The sequence below is a fragment of the Moschus berezovskii genome, chromosome 24, assembly GCF_049115385.1.
Source record: "Moschus berezovskii isolate FMDL1 chromosome 24, NW_MosBer_1.0, whole genome shotgun sequence".
Lineage (NCBI taxonomy): Eukaryota > Metazoa > Chordata > Mammalia > Artiodactyla > Moschidae > Moschus > Moschus berezovskii.
This window is the reverse complement of record NC_142483.1, coordinates 19178767-19191726: the sequence shown is the minus strand read 5'-3', so window position 1 is coordinate 19191726 and position 12960 is coordinate 19178767. Positions and strand designations below refer to the sequence as shown.

Below are 12960 nucleotides of genomic sequence, written 5' to 3'. Positions count from 1 at the left end.
TTGTGTTCTTACGCCTGTGTTGGCACATCATGGACAGATACTTCTGCGTGGCAGTAAATTTCTTTGTCAGTACTCTCTTCACCATACTTACTTAAAGTTCACTTGCTTCTGTATATTTCTGAGACCATACCAAGAATACTGGATTTTTATAACAATTACTTAGAGATGTTGTAAGAGTGAGAAATGATTCCATATTGTTAAGAAAGAGGAAAAAGAGCCTTGGAAAGTCTTTCCTTTTGCCATAATTAGAGAATGGCAGATCGTTTGTATGCTGATATTCTTCCTTCCCTCATGGCAGCTGTTGTTGTTCGGTTGCTAAATCCTGTCTTTGCGACCCCATGAATTGCAGCACAACAGGTTTCTCTGTCCATCACTGAACTAGTGAATCTCCCCATTCTTCCCTCCTTATCCCTACCAAGGCCTCAGAGTCCTCTTCAACAGACTGCTCTAAGCAGCTACACAGGTTACTTGGAGTTAGCAGAAGAGAGGAAACCCATTTCATAAACTTGGTGTTGTGCTAGGAGAACAGGTGATGAGCAGAGCCCCCCACCCCGCTGGCTGGCTGGTCCTACTCCTAGTTTCAAAGACACAGTGACATTGCTGGTTGGCTTGGAGAAGGGAGAAGAGCTTTGAGGTCTCATACTGGCAGTTAAATGCTCTAGTCTATAAGTGACATAGTCACTTTTGCTCACGACTCCTTGGCTGGAATTCCTTCAACTTTACCCAATTGTGAGGATTCTGAGAGTATAATTCTGTCACATGCCTAGACCTGACAAAAATTGAAATAGTGAGCCTTTTGCCCCAATGACTGCCATGTCCTGTTCAATGTATTTTAATGCTCAGCTTCTCAGTGAATTTCATGAAGCAGAAGGCCCTCTTGCTTTGCTCGTATTACTAGGATATGTGCTCTACTTTTTGGTTACAACACAGAAATCTTCAGGCATCTCTTGGTATAGGTAAAGGATGCTCAGTATTCCTAACAGAAGTTCAGTAGACCAAAATTCCTCTGAAACACTTGCTGTATACAATATTCTACCAAAAAAACACTAGTCTTACTGTTAAAAAAAATAAGAAAAACTGTTTAGTATCTCTCTCTTTTTTTTTTGAAGTCAGAAATACACATTAGTACATAGTTTATCTTTATGAGTTGTACTGTACAGAAACCTATTTTACCTCATTTCAGTGTTTCTTAACTTTCTTTGACCACACCAGTGTTGTGTTTTCTCTTGTGTACTATCTGTTAACATCTCATGGGAGCAGTGTTCTGGGGAACCCCTGTAGTAAACACTCTACCAGGTACCTGGAGACTTCTGTGACCTTGGGAGGCCATGAAACAGCATGGATGACTTTCATGCATGACTCTATTTTAGGTTTTACACTTTATTACTGTGTGGCCTGGGATGTGCAGTTTCACTTTTTTTGTTCTCTACTTTTGAATGTGGGAAGATAAGGGTGATACTATCTACCTCATGATTGCTGATCATCTCTGGGACATAGTAGGCAGCAAACACGTGTTGTGTTATTTTTTCCTTCCCTTTCTGATATTCTGTCTCCCCCACATACTTAGTTTAATATAAGCATGTAACTTTTTTTTTCTTTTTTCTTTTCTAATTCTCTTAGGATAATATAGGATTCTTTTTCCTTGAAATAGTCACAGAGTATGTGAAATTTAAACCAAAGAATCTGAATGAGAATGTTTTCTGACTGAAGCCTCCTCTTTCATTTTACTTTCTTTTTTTTTTTTTGGTTGTTATTGTTTAGGTTTTTTATTTCTTTTTGTTTTTTTTTATTGGGGTATTGTTTTACAGTGTTATATTAGTTTCTGGTATACAACAAAATGCATTGGCTCGTGTGTGTGTGTGTGTGTGTGTGTGTGTACCCCCTCCCTCTTGGTCCTCCATCCCACCCATGCCCCCATCCCTCCCCTCTAAGTCATCACAGAGCACTTGTACATCAAAGAGCACTGAGCTTCTTGTACTATAAAGCAGGCTCCCGCTAGCTATCTGTTTCACACATGGCAGGGCACATGCGTCCGTCTCAGTTTCCCAATTCATCTCCCCACACCCCATGTCCACATATTCCTTCTCTGCATCTCGTGTCTCTATTCCTGCTTGCAAATAGTTTCATCAGTACCATTTTTCTAGAGTCCACATATCTGCTTAAATATATGATAGTTTTCTCTTTCTGACTTACTACAATCTGTTTGACAGACACTAGATCCATCCATACCTCTACAGATGACCCAGTTCTTGTTCTCTTTATGGCTGACTTAGTCCATCATGTGTATGTACCACGTCTTTTTTATCCATTCATCTGTTGATGGGCATATAGGTTGCTGGCATGTCCCAGCTACCGTAAATGGTGCTGCAGTAAACAGTGGGGTGCATGTGTCCTTTTGGATTAGAGTTTTCTACCCATTCCAGTATTCTGGCATGGAGAATTCCATGGACAGAGGAGCCTGGCAGGCTACAGTCTGTGGGGTTGCAAAGAGTTGGACACGACTGAGAGACTTTCACTTTTCACTTTCTTGGGGTATATGCCCAGTAGTGAGATTGCTGGGTCATACAGTAGTTCTGTTTTCAATTTTTAAAGTAATCTCCGTACTGTTTTGCAAAGTGACTGAATCAATTTACATTCCTATCAACAGGGCAAGAGGGTTGCCTTTCTCTATTCCCTCTCTTACTGTTTGTAGATTTTTTTTTGTCAATGGCCGTTCTGACCAGTGTGAGGTGGTAGTTTTGATTTATACTTCTCTAATGATTCGTGAGGTTCTCCATCTTTTCATGTGCCTCTTGGCCATCTTCTTTGGATATGTGTATGTTTAGGTCTTCCGACCATTTTTTGATTGGATTATTTGTTTTTTCAATGTTGAGCTTCAACTGTGAAAGTCACCCATTTACTTCTCCCTACAAATGTGGCTATCCCCTGTGAGCATCCAAATCAGTGCAGAAGTTTTGGGGTTTGCTCAGGGCAGATCTGTCAGGAAAAAGATATCTAATTCTTTTCCCACAGATGACTAAGGGCTTGTGTCTTTGGCTCAAAGCCTTCTCCAGGACACAACATTAGAATTCTAGAGGAAACTTGTGAGATGCTTGCCCTGAGATCCAGGTATGAGCAGAATACCATCATTATCTTAATTCCATTGTCCTGGAATATATCATACTCTGGAAATTAAATTTTGTTAAAATTACATTCATGCCATTTATGTTGATGGTTGATAAATATTCCATGAAGTCCTGAGTTACTGAAGTGGATATGTTATTATCCAGTAAAGAAAGGTATGGCCCAAACTGTCAATATGCTTCTTTAGAATTATATTAGTTAATTTTTGGGGTAATATTTCTAACTTTCTTATTTAAAAAATGTCACAGAAGTGCCTACTTTGTGAGTAGGAGATGACTTTTGAGATGCCACCTACTTTGATTCAAAACTCTGCAACTGTACTTCTCAGCTGTGCTACTTAACTAAAATTAATTGAATCTTTCTTAAAAATACTTCATGGCCATCCTGGTGTTGTTTTTTGAAGTGAAATAAGAATTATTTTAAATATTTGCAAGGACTAGGATTATTTGTTAGAGCAAATAATTCATTTTACAGGGTCTGTGGAAGTCTGCAGTACAAGCTGGAATGTTCCTTGCTTGTCATTAAACTACATACTGATCTTCGTAGAGATGAATACAGATTTTTTTTAATTAGTTCAGAAGAATGACTGATTCTTTTTTTCTTAATTCTTCATCATATTTGATGCTGACTTTCTCCATATTCATACAAACACATGCTAATCAGCTTCATCAGAATCAGTAATATTTTGATGGTTTGATTTATTTTAGTGACTTTTCTATTCTGAATCCCTAGAATAGATCAGATATGGAAAAATAAATGGGAGCAAGCCTGAACAACTCTGAGAATAATATTCTGCTTGTCGTCTTTAATTAATCATCAGAATCAGTACATTTCCATTTCTCTGTCACGACTCTATATTTAAATAGTTCATATTCGTCATGGAAATGCTCATAAGATTATTTTTAAATCATCAATTATTATCCTTGATGAGCAAATTCCAAACTTATCAAAAATTTTTTAAACAGAAATGCAGCAACAATAATGATCATTTGCTATAGTTGGGACAGTTCTCACTTTTACAGCATTTCATTATGTTTTCAACTCCACCAGACCTGTGCAGTGTTGTTGTTGTTTTTTTTTTTTTTTTTTTTTTGGTTCATGAAGTGGTATGGGAAGCCCCAGAGAGAATATATGGGTCTCCTGTGACAAGCACACTCCAGTGGGTGGTGACTGCTCAGAGGTGGGACTTCCTTGGTAGCTCAGCGTAAAGAACCCAACTGCCAATGCAGGAGATGTGGATTCAATCCCTATGTCGGGACCATCCCCGGGAGGAGGAGGAACTGGCAACCCACTCCAGTATTCTTGCCTAGAAAATCCCATGGACAGAGGAACCTGGCGGGCTACAGTCCATGGGGTCACAAAGAATGGGACATGACTTAGTGATTTTTCTGCAGAAGCCTAGTTGGGATTTTTTATAGCATATTGGTCTCAGCTTTCCAAAAGAATAACAACAACAAAAACCCTGGAAGTTGCAAAGTGCGTAAAGACCTGACTTTGGAAAGTCACCTAGCAACACTCTCATCACCTTCCACTGATCAAAGCAAACCAAAGCCCGGCCCAAACTGAACAGGAAGGGAAATAGACTCCAATTCTTGGTGAGAAGAGCAGCAAAATCACTTTGCAGAAGGACATGTAGCATGGGAGGGGTTCTTGTGTTTGTATTGGTAAATAAATTTGCACAGTATCTTTAGGCATTTCACTTGATTTCTTTCCTGAATTGTAGTATTCTGAATTGGCTGTGTGTCAGTAAGAGTTCAGCCCAGGGCCTGGAATGTTGCCACCTCACTTTAATGTGACAAAAACTCCCTACATGTTCATCCAAAAGGACAGAGACAGTCACTTCTGGACTGGTGGTGAGAGTGGAGAGGAAGAGGGAAAGAAAAGGCATTATCCAGTTTCTGGTAGTCCTTGGTGATACAAATGATGCTATGAGAAAGTCATTGTCTCCCAATAATTAGACTGTCTAACAAGCAATGGGATTTTCAGTGCATCTGACAGCCTGACTCATTGACATTGACTGTAATATCTAATCTTCCTCTGATCTGTCAGCCCAAGGGAGCCCAAGATACCTTGAAGAAACTGAAGCTTAAAGATGGAAAAGGGTGAGAACACAGGCTCTGCCTCCCTCTGGCTTGCTCCCGCTGATACGAGATAGTCTCTTATTCTTGATCCCCTTGTTCACAGTTCCCTAGTAGAACAAGGGCATTCTCAAGGCCTCCTCTGCCCAGCACTGAGCCCCCTTCCACTGTAGGGTTGTATGTCTCCTTTCTTCATTTGAAGTTGGGTTTGTCTCTGGCCCTTAGCAGTTTTGCACAGTATATTTGTATTTCATGAAAAGCATGAATCTCTTCCATGAACAGAAGGACTCTGGCAATGGAGGGCACGCTTTTAATAAGAGGATTCACAGAGACTGAGTCGTGAAACCTATAAAAAGTATAACATCACAGTTCAGTTCAGTTCAGTTCAGTCGCTCAGTCGTGTCCGACTCTCCGCGACCCCATGAATCACAGCACACCAGGCCTCCCTGTCCATCACCAACTCCCGGAGTTCACTCAAACTCATGTCCATTGAGCCGGTGATGCCATCCAGCCATCTCATTCTCCGTCGTCCCCTTCTCCCACCACCAATCCTTTCCAGCATCAGAGTCTTTTCCAGTGAGTCAACTCGTCGCATGAGGTGGCCAAAGTATTGCAGTTTCAGCTTTAGCATCAGTCCTTCCAATGAACACCCAGGATTGATCTCCTTTAGAATGGACTGGTTGGATCTCCTTGCAGTCCAAGGGACTCTCAAGAGTCTTCTCCAACACCACAGTTCAAAAGCATCAATTCTTCAGCGATCAGCTTTCTTCACAGTCCAACTCTCACATCCATACATGACCACTGGAAAAACCATACCCTTGAGTACATGGACCTTTGTTGGCAAAGTAATGTCTCTGCTTTTTAATATACTATCTAGGTTGGCATAACTTTCCTTCCAAGGAGTAAGCGTCTTTTAATTTCATGGCTGCAATCAGCATCTGCAGTGATTTGGGAGCCCCAAAAAATAAAGTCTGACACTGTTTCCACTGTTTTTCCATCTATTTCCCATGAAGTGATGGGACCAGATGCCATGATCTTTGTTTTCTGAATGTTGAGCTTCAAGCCAACCTTTTCACTCTCCTCTTTCACTTTCATCAAGAGGCTTTTGAGTTCCTCTTCACTTTCTGCCATAAGGGTGGTGTCATCTGCATATCTGAGGTTACTGATATTTCTCCCGGCAATCTTGATTCCAGCTTGTGCTTCTTCCAGCCCAGCGTTCCTCATGATGTACTCTGCACAGAAGTTAAATAAGCAAGGTGACAATATACAGCCTTGACGTACTCCTTTTCCTATTTGGAACCAGTCTGTTGTTCCATGTACAATTCTGACTGTTGCTTCCTGACCTGCATACAGGTTTCTCAAGAGGCAGGTCAGGTGGTCTGGTATTCCCATCTCTTTCAGAATGTTCCACAGTTTATTGTGATCCACACAGTCAAAGGCTTTGGCATAGTCAATGAAGCAGAAATAGATGTTTTTCTGGAACTCTCTTGCTTTCTCCATGATCCAGCGGATGTTGGCAATTGATCTCTGGTTCCTCTGCCTTTTCTAAAACCTGCTTGAACATCTGGGAGTTCAAGGTTCACATATTGCTTAAGCCTGGCTTGGAGAATTTTGAGCATGATTTTACTAGCGTGTGAAATGAGTGCAATTGTGCGGTAGTTTGAGCCTTCTTTGGCATTGCCTTTCTTTGGGATTGGAATGAAGACTGACCTTTACTTAATAACATGGACTTTGGACTCAGACAGGCTTGAGTTGAATTCTACTTTTAGTCTCATCTGGAGTGTGCTGTCTTGCACATATTTCTTATTTTCTGTAAGCTGTAATTTCCTCATCTGAAAAATAGGAATTATAATAGTCCTCCACTGATTTGTTGGAAAGATGAAGTCAACGAGACAGAGAGTACGCATATAAGCAAAACGGTGATTTTGGCCAAAGGAAGAATGCCCGGCAACTTTGAAGCATCCATTGCTAGGGCGTTTTCAAGGACAAAATATTTTGGTCCAAATTTGGAGAAATACTTTCTGATTTTAGGAGATGGAAATGCAGGACCACACTGAAAAGTTGATCTGAGACCCCGAGTCAGTTAGATCTGCCTCCTCTGTGCTGCCACAACAGCCTGTACTGATTCCTATCAATAGCACTCATCTCTGCATCACGGGGCTTCCCTGGTGGCTCACCTGCAATGTGGGAGACCTGGGTTCGATCCCTGGGTTGGGAAGATCCCCTGGAGAAGGAATAGGCTACCCACGCCAGTACTCTGGCCTAGAAAATTCCATGGACTGTTTAGTCCATTGGGTCACAAAGAATCAGACATGACTGAGAGACTCACTTCACTGCATCATGGGTTTCCCTGGTGGCTCTGATGGTAAAGAATCTGCTTGCAGTGCAGGAGACCCAGGCTCCATCCCTGTGTCAGGAATATCCCCTGGAGGAGGGAATAGCTACCCACTGCAGTAATTCTGCCTGGAGAATCCCACATAGGAGCCTGGCATGCTGCAGTCGATGGGGTCACAAAGAGTCTGACATGACTGAGCGACTAACACTGCGCTTTCTCTGTGTCATAGAATCTGTTAATGCTACATGACAGTTTGGGATAATAGAGAGTGAACTCTTCAAAGTCAGTTACTCTGTTGCATTCATCTTGGCATCTTCACACAAACCCCAGACTGAAAGCAGGCTATAGACATAGGATGGATGGATGAATGGGTTGCCAGCCAACCCTCTGGTTGGTTCACTCCTATTTGTGAAGTCCACTATAAATCTCATCTGAACTTAAATGCCTTTGTTGATTTTCTTCAGCTATGAGAAATCCCTTGGTCGACCACAGGAACTAAATCATGATTGTTGATCTTCTCTTCTTTAAAAAAAAAAAAAGTTATTACTAAATGAATGTCTATACTTTAGATTATACGGTGAGGCTACATCCCATTTGATAATCTCTTTCACAGCCTTTCAGACATGATGAATACTGGATAAACATATTAAATTCAACAGAGTAGATTACCTTCTTGGAGGGTTATCATGCATGTTGGCTGAAAAGTCTCTTCAGAGGTGTTAATTATGCACCAAGAGTACCCAGGAGAAAGGGTGCTCTTGTAGCCTATGAGTAATATGGGATTTGCCCACTAACAAGGCCTAAGAGTCTTCAAATTAAATCATGTTGCTTCTGTGATATTACCTTAAACCAATTGGCATATAAACAGTGGCAGCAGAATTTCGAGAGCTGTCTGCTCTTCTTCAAGATTAATTTGCTTTCCCTGGGTTGTTTCTCTAGGAACAACATGTAGCACACGGCGCTTACTGTCTTAGGGTAGTATGCTATTTTCTTCTTTTTAATATGAGAGTCGTGAGTTAATTTTATTTATTCATTTTTAAAAGATTTTTGAATATGCTGGGTCTTTATTGCTGTGTGAGCTTTAATAGATAAAGTGTCTGAGACCCCGAGTATTCTAGGTAGGGACTACTGTTTTCCAGGTATAAAAGAGTTTTTTTTTTTTTTAAAAAGGATTTTACCTTTATAATTTTATTTCCCTTTGGGCTCACATGAAAATTAGTTTACATTAAAAATGAGTTGACATTTCTGTAGCTCTCATCCAACATTAGTTCTAACCATGCTACATCTGAAGGATAAACTTCTTTGAATTAAAAACATATATTTCAGACTATACCAGATACATCTACTCGTGTAGATGATTGTAAAGTAACTGGACGTCATCACCGTTTTGTCAGGATCTTAATACTCGGAAGTGTCTGATGCAAAGATCTGGCTTGCTATTTATTCCCTCGTTCCAGCAAGACGTATTAAGTATCTCTGGTGTTGTAGGCGGTGGTAAATTAGCAGTAAACAAGACACATGATTCGCTTGTGTGGCGCTTCCATTCTCATCTGGATACATAGTAATGAAGCAACAAAAGTGCCAGCTGGTGGCGAGGGCTATGGAAAGATTAAAATGGGGGTATGGGAGAGTGAGTATAGGTAGCAGATAAACACCCTAGCAGTTAAATGCTCTTTTGAGAGACTGGCATTCAGATTAGGATCTGAATTAGAAGCAGCCATGAGAAGATCAGGGGGAATTGATCCAGTCAGAACAAATAACCGGAATGAAACCCCCCAAATCTAGGAAGGAGCTTAGTGTGTTTGAAGAACAGAAAGAAAGCAAATATCGCAGATGGTTAGTATACAAGGGCTTCCCAGGTGACTCAGTGGAAAAGCATCCGCCTGCCAAGACAGGGGATGCTGTTCGATCTCTAGGTGGGGAAGATCCCCTGGAGGCAGAAATGGCAAACCGACTCCAGTATTCTTGCTTGGAGAATCCCAAGGACAGAGGAACCTGGCAGACTACAGTCCATGGAGTTTCAAAGAATCAGACATGATTTAGCAACTAAACAGCAAAAACATAGTATACAGGAGAGTGGTGAGGAAAAAGAGACTCGGAAGGTGGGTAAGCATCACTCAAGATGCAGCCTACGCTGAGGGTGAGACTCAGGCTCTGCTCTGGCTGTAAAGGAACTGAGAGAAGATAGTTGATCCTGACTTTCTGATGCCCAATGAGTGCCTGAAATGACCCCAGGGAGTGTGTTGCTGAGCAAGTCTGCTACTGGCCAGGTCAACTACTCACACTGCACCCAGGGGCTGCCGACCCCCACTATGTGTAACTCCAGGCCCCACTGCCTCCCTGTAGAGTGACGTGTCGGGTCATTTCTGGGTTTAGATGCCTGTGTGGCCATCCTCAGGGTCCCAACAGAACAAAGAAGTGATCATACGTATGACCACCAGCCAAAGTAAACACGTTTGACAGTAATCTCCATTTCACTTTTTTTTTTTGCATCAAGATATGTGTGTGTGTGTGTTACATGCAGATAAGATGACTTTTTTATTAAAGGGTTGGGTTGCTGGGAATATTACATCAGGACAGTGTTGCCTAAATGGGTTGGTGAAAAATGTTTACCTAAATGAGAAAGTGTTAAGTCTGTTTAACTGTTTTGTGACATGTTGTATTACTAATATTCAGTTAAAATGATAAATGAATGTGATGTATCACCCTGCAGTTAGGTATACACAAGATAAAATACCTCGATTCAGCCATTTTGGTTCAGTTTCATAAACAGTTGGAGTCATTAAACATTAGGTTAAGCTAAGCCTTTAGCATTAGGCAAGCAAAATGAACAGGTATTGCGATTTTTATGACATTGAAAATGAAAAACATTTTAGATGTTATTCATATTACCAAAGTTACATTAGACACAAAGATTGCCAAATTCATTCCACCCAGTTTCACAGTCAACAGTTGTTTAAATAAAATATTATTCCCTTCCCCACCTAGTTGCTGTGTGTAGACATTGCCAACCACAGTAATTATGAATGTTGTTGGAAGCTTGCAAAGTTGTCATCTTGCTGTGGTTTGGTGAAGTCAGAGCCTAAGGGAGGGTGTAAATTAAAGCAGAGAGGAGGAAGACTGGGAAAGGTCTCTTTTAACAACGACCGAAAAAAAAAAAAAAGCAACTCAGTGGGAGTGGAGGCTGGCAATCTGCTAGAAGGAAATGAAAGGAAATTCTTCATTTCTAAACGGTTCATTGACCCATGATAATAAAGCAGCCCTGCAAAGAAGGATAATTATCTTTTTAAGTATCAGATGCCCTGTGGGTAAAGGCCTCCCTTCTCCTCTCTTGAAAAATGAACTGAGATTAAACAAATACTCCTTTTCCTAGTTTACCATTGACATGAATTTCCTGGTTATGAGCAAAAATAATCAGTTTTCCCTTTTTCTTTTCCCCCTTGTCTTATGGAAATCAAACCCGCCCAGCTGAGCTCAGTGCATTTCCCCCTGGGCCCTGAGTCCTACCAATAGTATGGGGAGCTAAAATGCTTGATATTCTGGTGAGACTAGCAATTGCAAACTTGTGGTTTTATTATGCCCCTTAGCTCCTTGGCTCAAGGCAGAAGCATGCTTTTTTTTAAAACAAGGAAAACAAAAGACACAGAAAAGAACATTAGCTTTTTTTCTCCTGCTGGTACCTGAAAAATCAACAAGAAATTCAGTGTAGCTAGTGTGTGTATACATATGTATGAGTACATGTCTCTATGTGTATACCCATACATATATGATGATTTCAAATACAAGAAGGAAGTGAAATGTTATCGATGATGTGACTCTATTTATTTGCCACCCACAAATGATCAAACATGTGTCCTTTTTCTCTAGACTCTTGTTTGTTCAGACCAATAATGTAAATATGTTGATAGTCTGACTAATAGAATATATTAAGATGGTTTCAATTGCACGATCAGACAACCTAAATTGCTTAACCATGTGGCACATCTCCTTGCTATAAATGAAGTTGGCTGTACATTTTCAGAATGTCTCTACTCCTTTAAAAAAGAAAACTGCTATTATCTTTTCATTAACTATTCTTCTAGAGAGATTTTGATGTTAAAGTCTTAACCATGATGCTTTTCATAGAAAAACCAAATAAATATTCCAGTTGCTTTTCCAACCCAGAGCCTTTGGCTCCTTGAGAAGACTGAGCTTCAGAATAGAGTTCAGGAGATAACGGTCCAGAATAGATTGTGCCTGGTGGCATAATTACTTCAGCCAGCACTTAAGCCTTTTTGAACACTGATGTCTTTTTCTCTTAAAAGAACTTTCTCAGGGCACCACAGCTTCTCCTTCAGAGTATAATTAGCCGTGTTTGTCAGCTCTGTTTGAACTCCTTGGAGTTCAGTGGTTGGTAAATATTTGCTCTTTTATCCCTTAGCCTTTGTTGAGTTCAGGCCCTGGGCCTGATTCAGCGCTATGGGTATAAACTTCTTGGAGAAAACATTCCCTAAAGCAAGCAGAATGTACCTTAACAGACCTGACTGCAGATGTCCTCGTGTGTCCCCTCCGGCCAGTGGAGCGCTTCCGAGACATGAGTCCTGAAGAAGTGGCTGACTTGTTTCAGGCAGCACAGAGGGTCGGCTCGGTGGTGGAGAAGCATTTCCAGGGCACCTCGTTGACGTTTTCCATGCAGGTGCGTATACAGAGAGCTCAGAAATTATTTTTGATCCTTTTTACATTTTCACATTGAACTCTCTCCCATGACAGTGCTCCCCATTTTGTGCAGCCTAATATTGGCTTCCCAGGTGGCTCAGTGGTAAAGAACCCACCTGCCAGCACAGTAGATGCAGGAGATTTGGGTTCGATTCCTGGGTCAGGAAGATCCCCTGGAGAAAGGGACGGCTACCCCACTCCAGTATTCTTGCCTGGAGAATTCCATGGACAGAGGAGGCTGGCGGGCTACCGTCCATGGGGGTCCCAAAGAGTCGGACATGACTGAGCAACAGAGCACACATGCAGCCTGATACTGGGTTGGCCAAAAAAGTCCGTTAAGGGTTTTCTGTAAGATGTTATAAAAAAGAAAAAGTCCAAACAAACTTTTTGGCCAACACAGTAGTTGTGTTTTTCTTTTGTTTTTCCCTCTTACATGATTTCTTTTGTCTGTAGTTTGTAGTGCAGATCACAACCCATCAGGTTGACTTCAGGACCCACTAATGGATTGAGAACCAGCGGGTCTGAAAACCACTGATGACACAGGTCTGCTTCATCTTGGTTACAGCCAGGCACAAATTCTCACCCCAAGTAGTCTGGGTCCTAGGAGTCGAAAGACTTTCCTAAATTTGCAGAGTTCTAGTTTAATTTTGAAATTTCTGATTTTAAAAACACTGCTTGTTCTGCTATTCCAAACCAGATGAACACTTACTTTTGCTTTATATCATGGCT

General features: G+C 41.1%; 1 protein-coding gene across 6 annotated transcripts in view; it reads left to right on the top strand.

Annotated features, from left to right (window-relative positions):
• Window positions 1-12960, top strand: part of FHIT (fragile histidine triad diadenosine triphosphatase) — a 1558201-nt gene that overhangs the window by 1242129 nt on the left and 303112 nt on the right. For all 6 annotated transcript variants that reach the window (XR_016036236.1, XM_055414232.2, XM_055414233.2 and 3 more), the window contains one exon: window positions 12066-12211. Coding sequence is in view for 5 of the 6 variants with exons in the window: in XM_055414232.2 (XP_055270207.1) it covers window positions 12066-12211 (146 nt within the window). In the remaining variant the exon portion in view is untranslated. The remainder of the gene's footprint in view (window positions 1-12065; window positions 12212-12960) is intronic.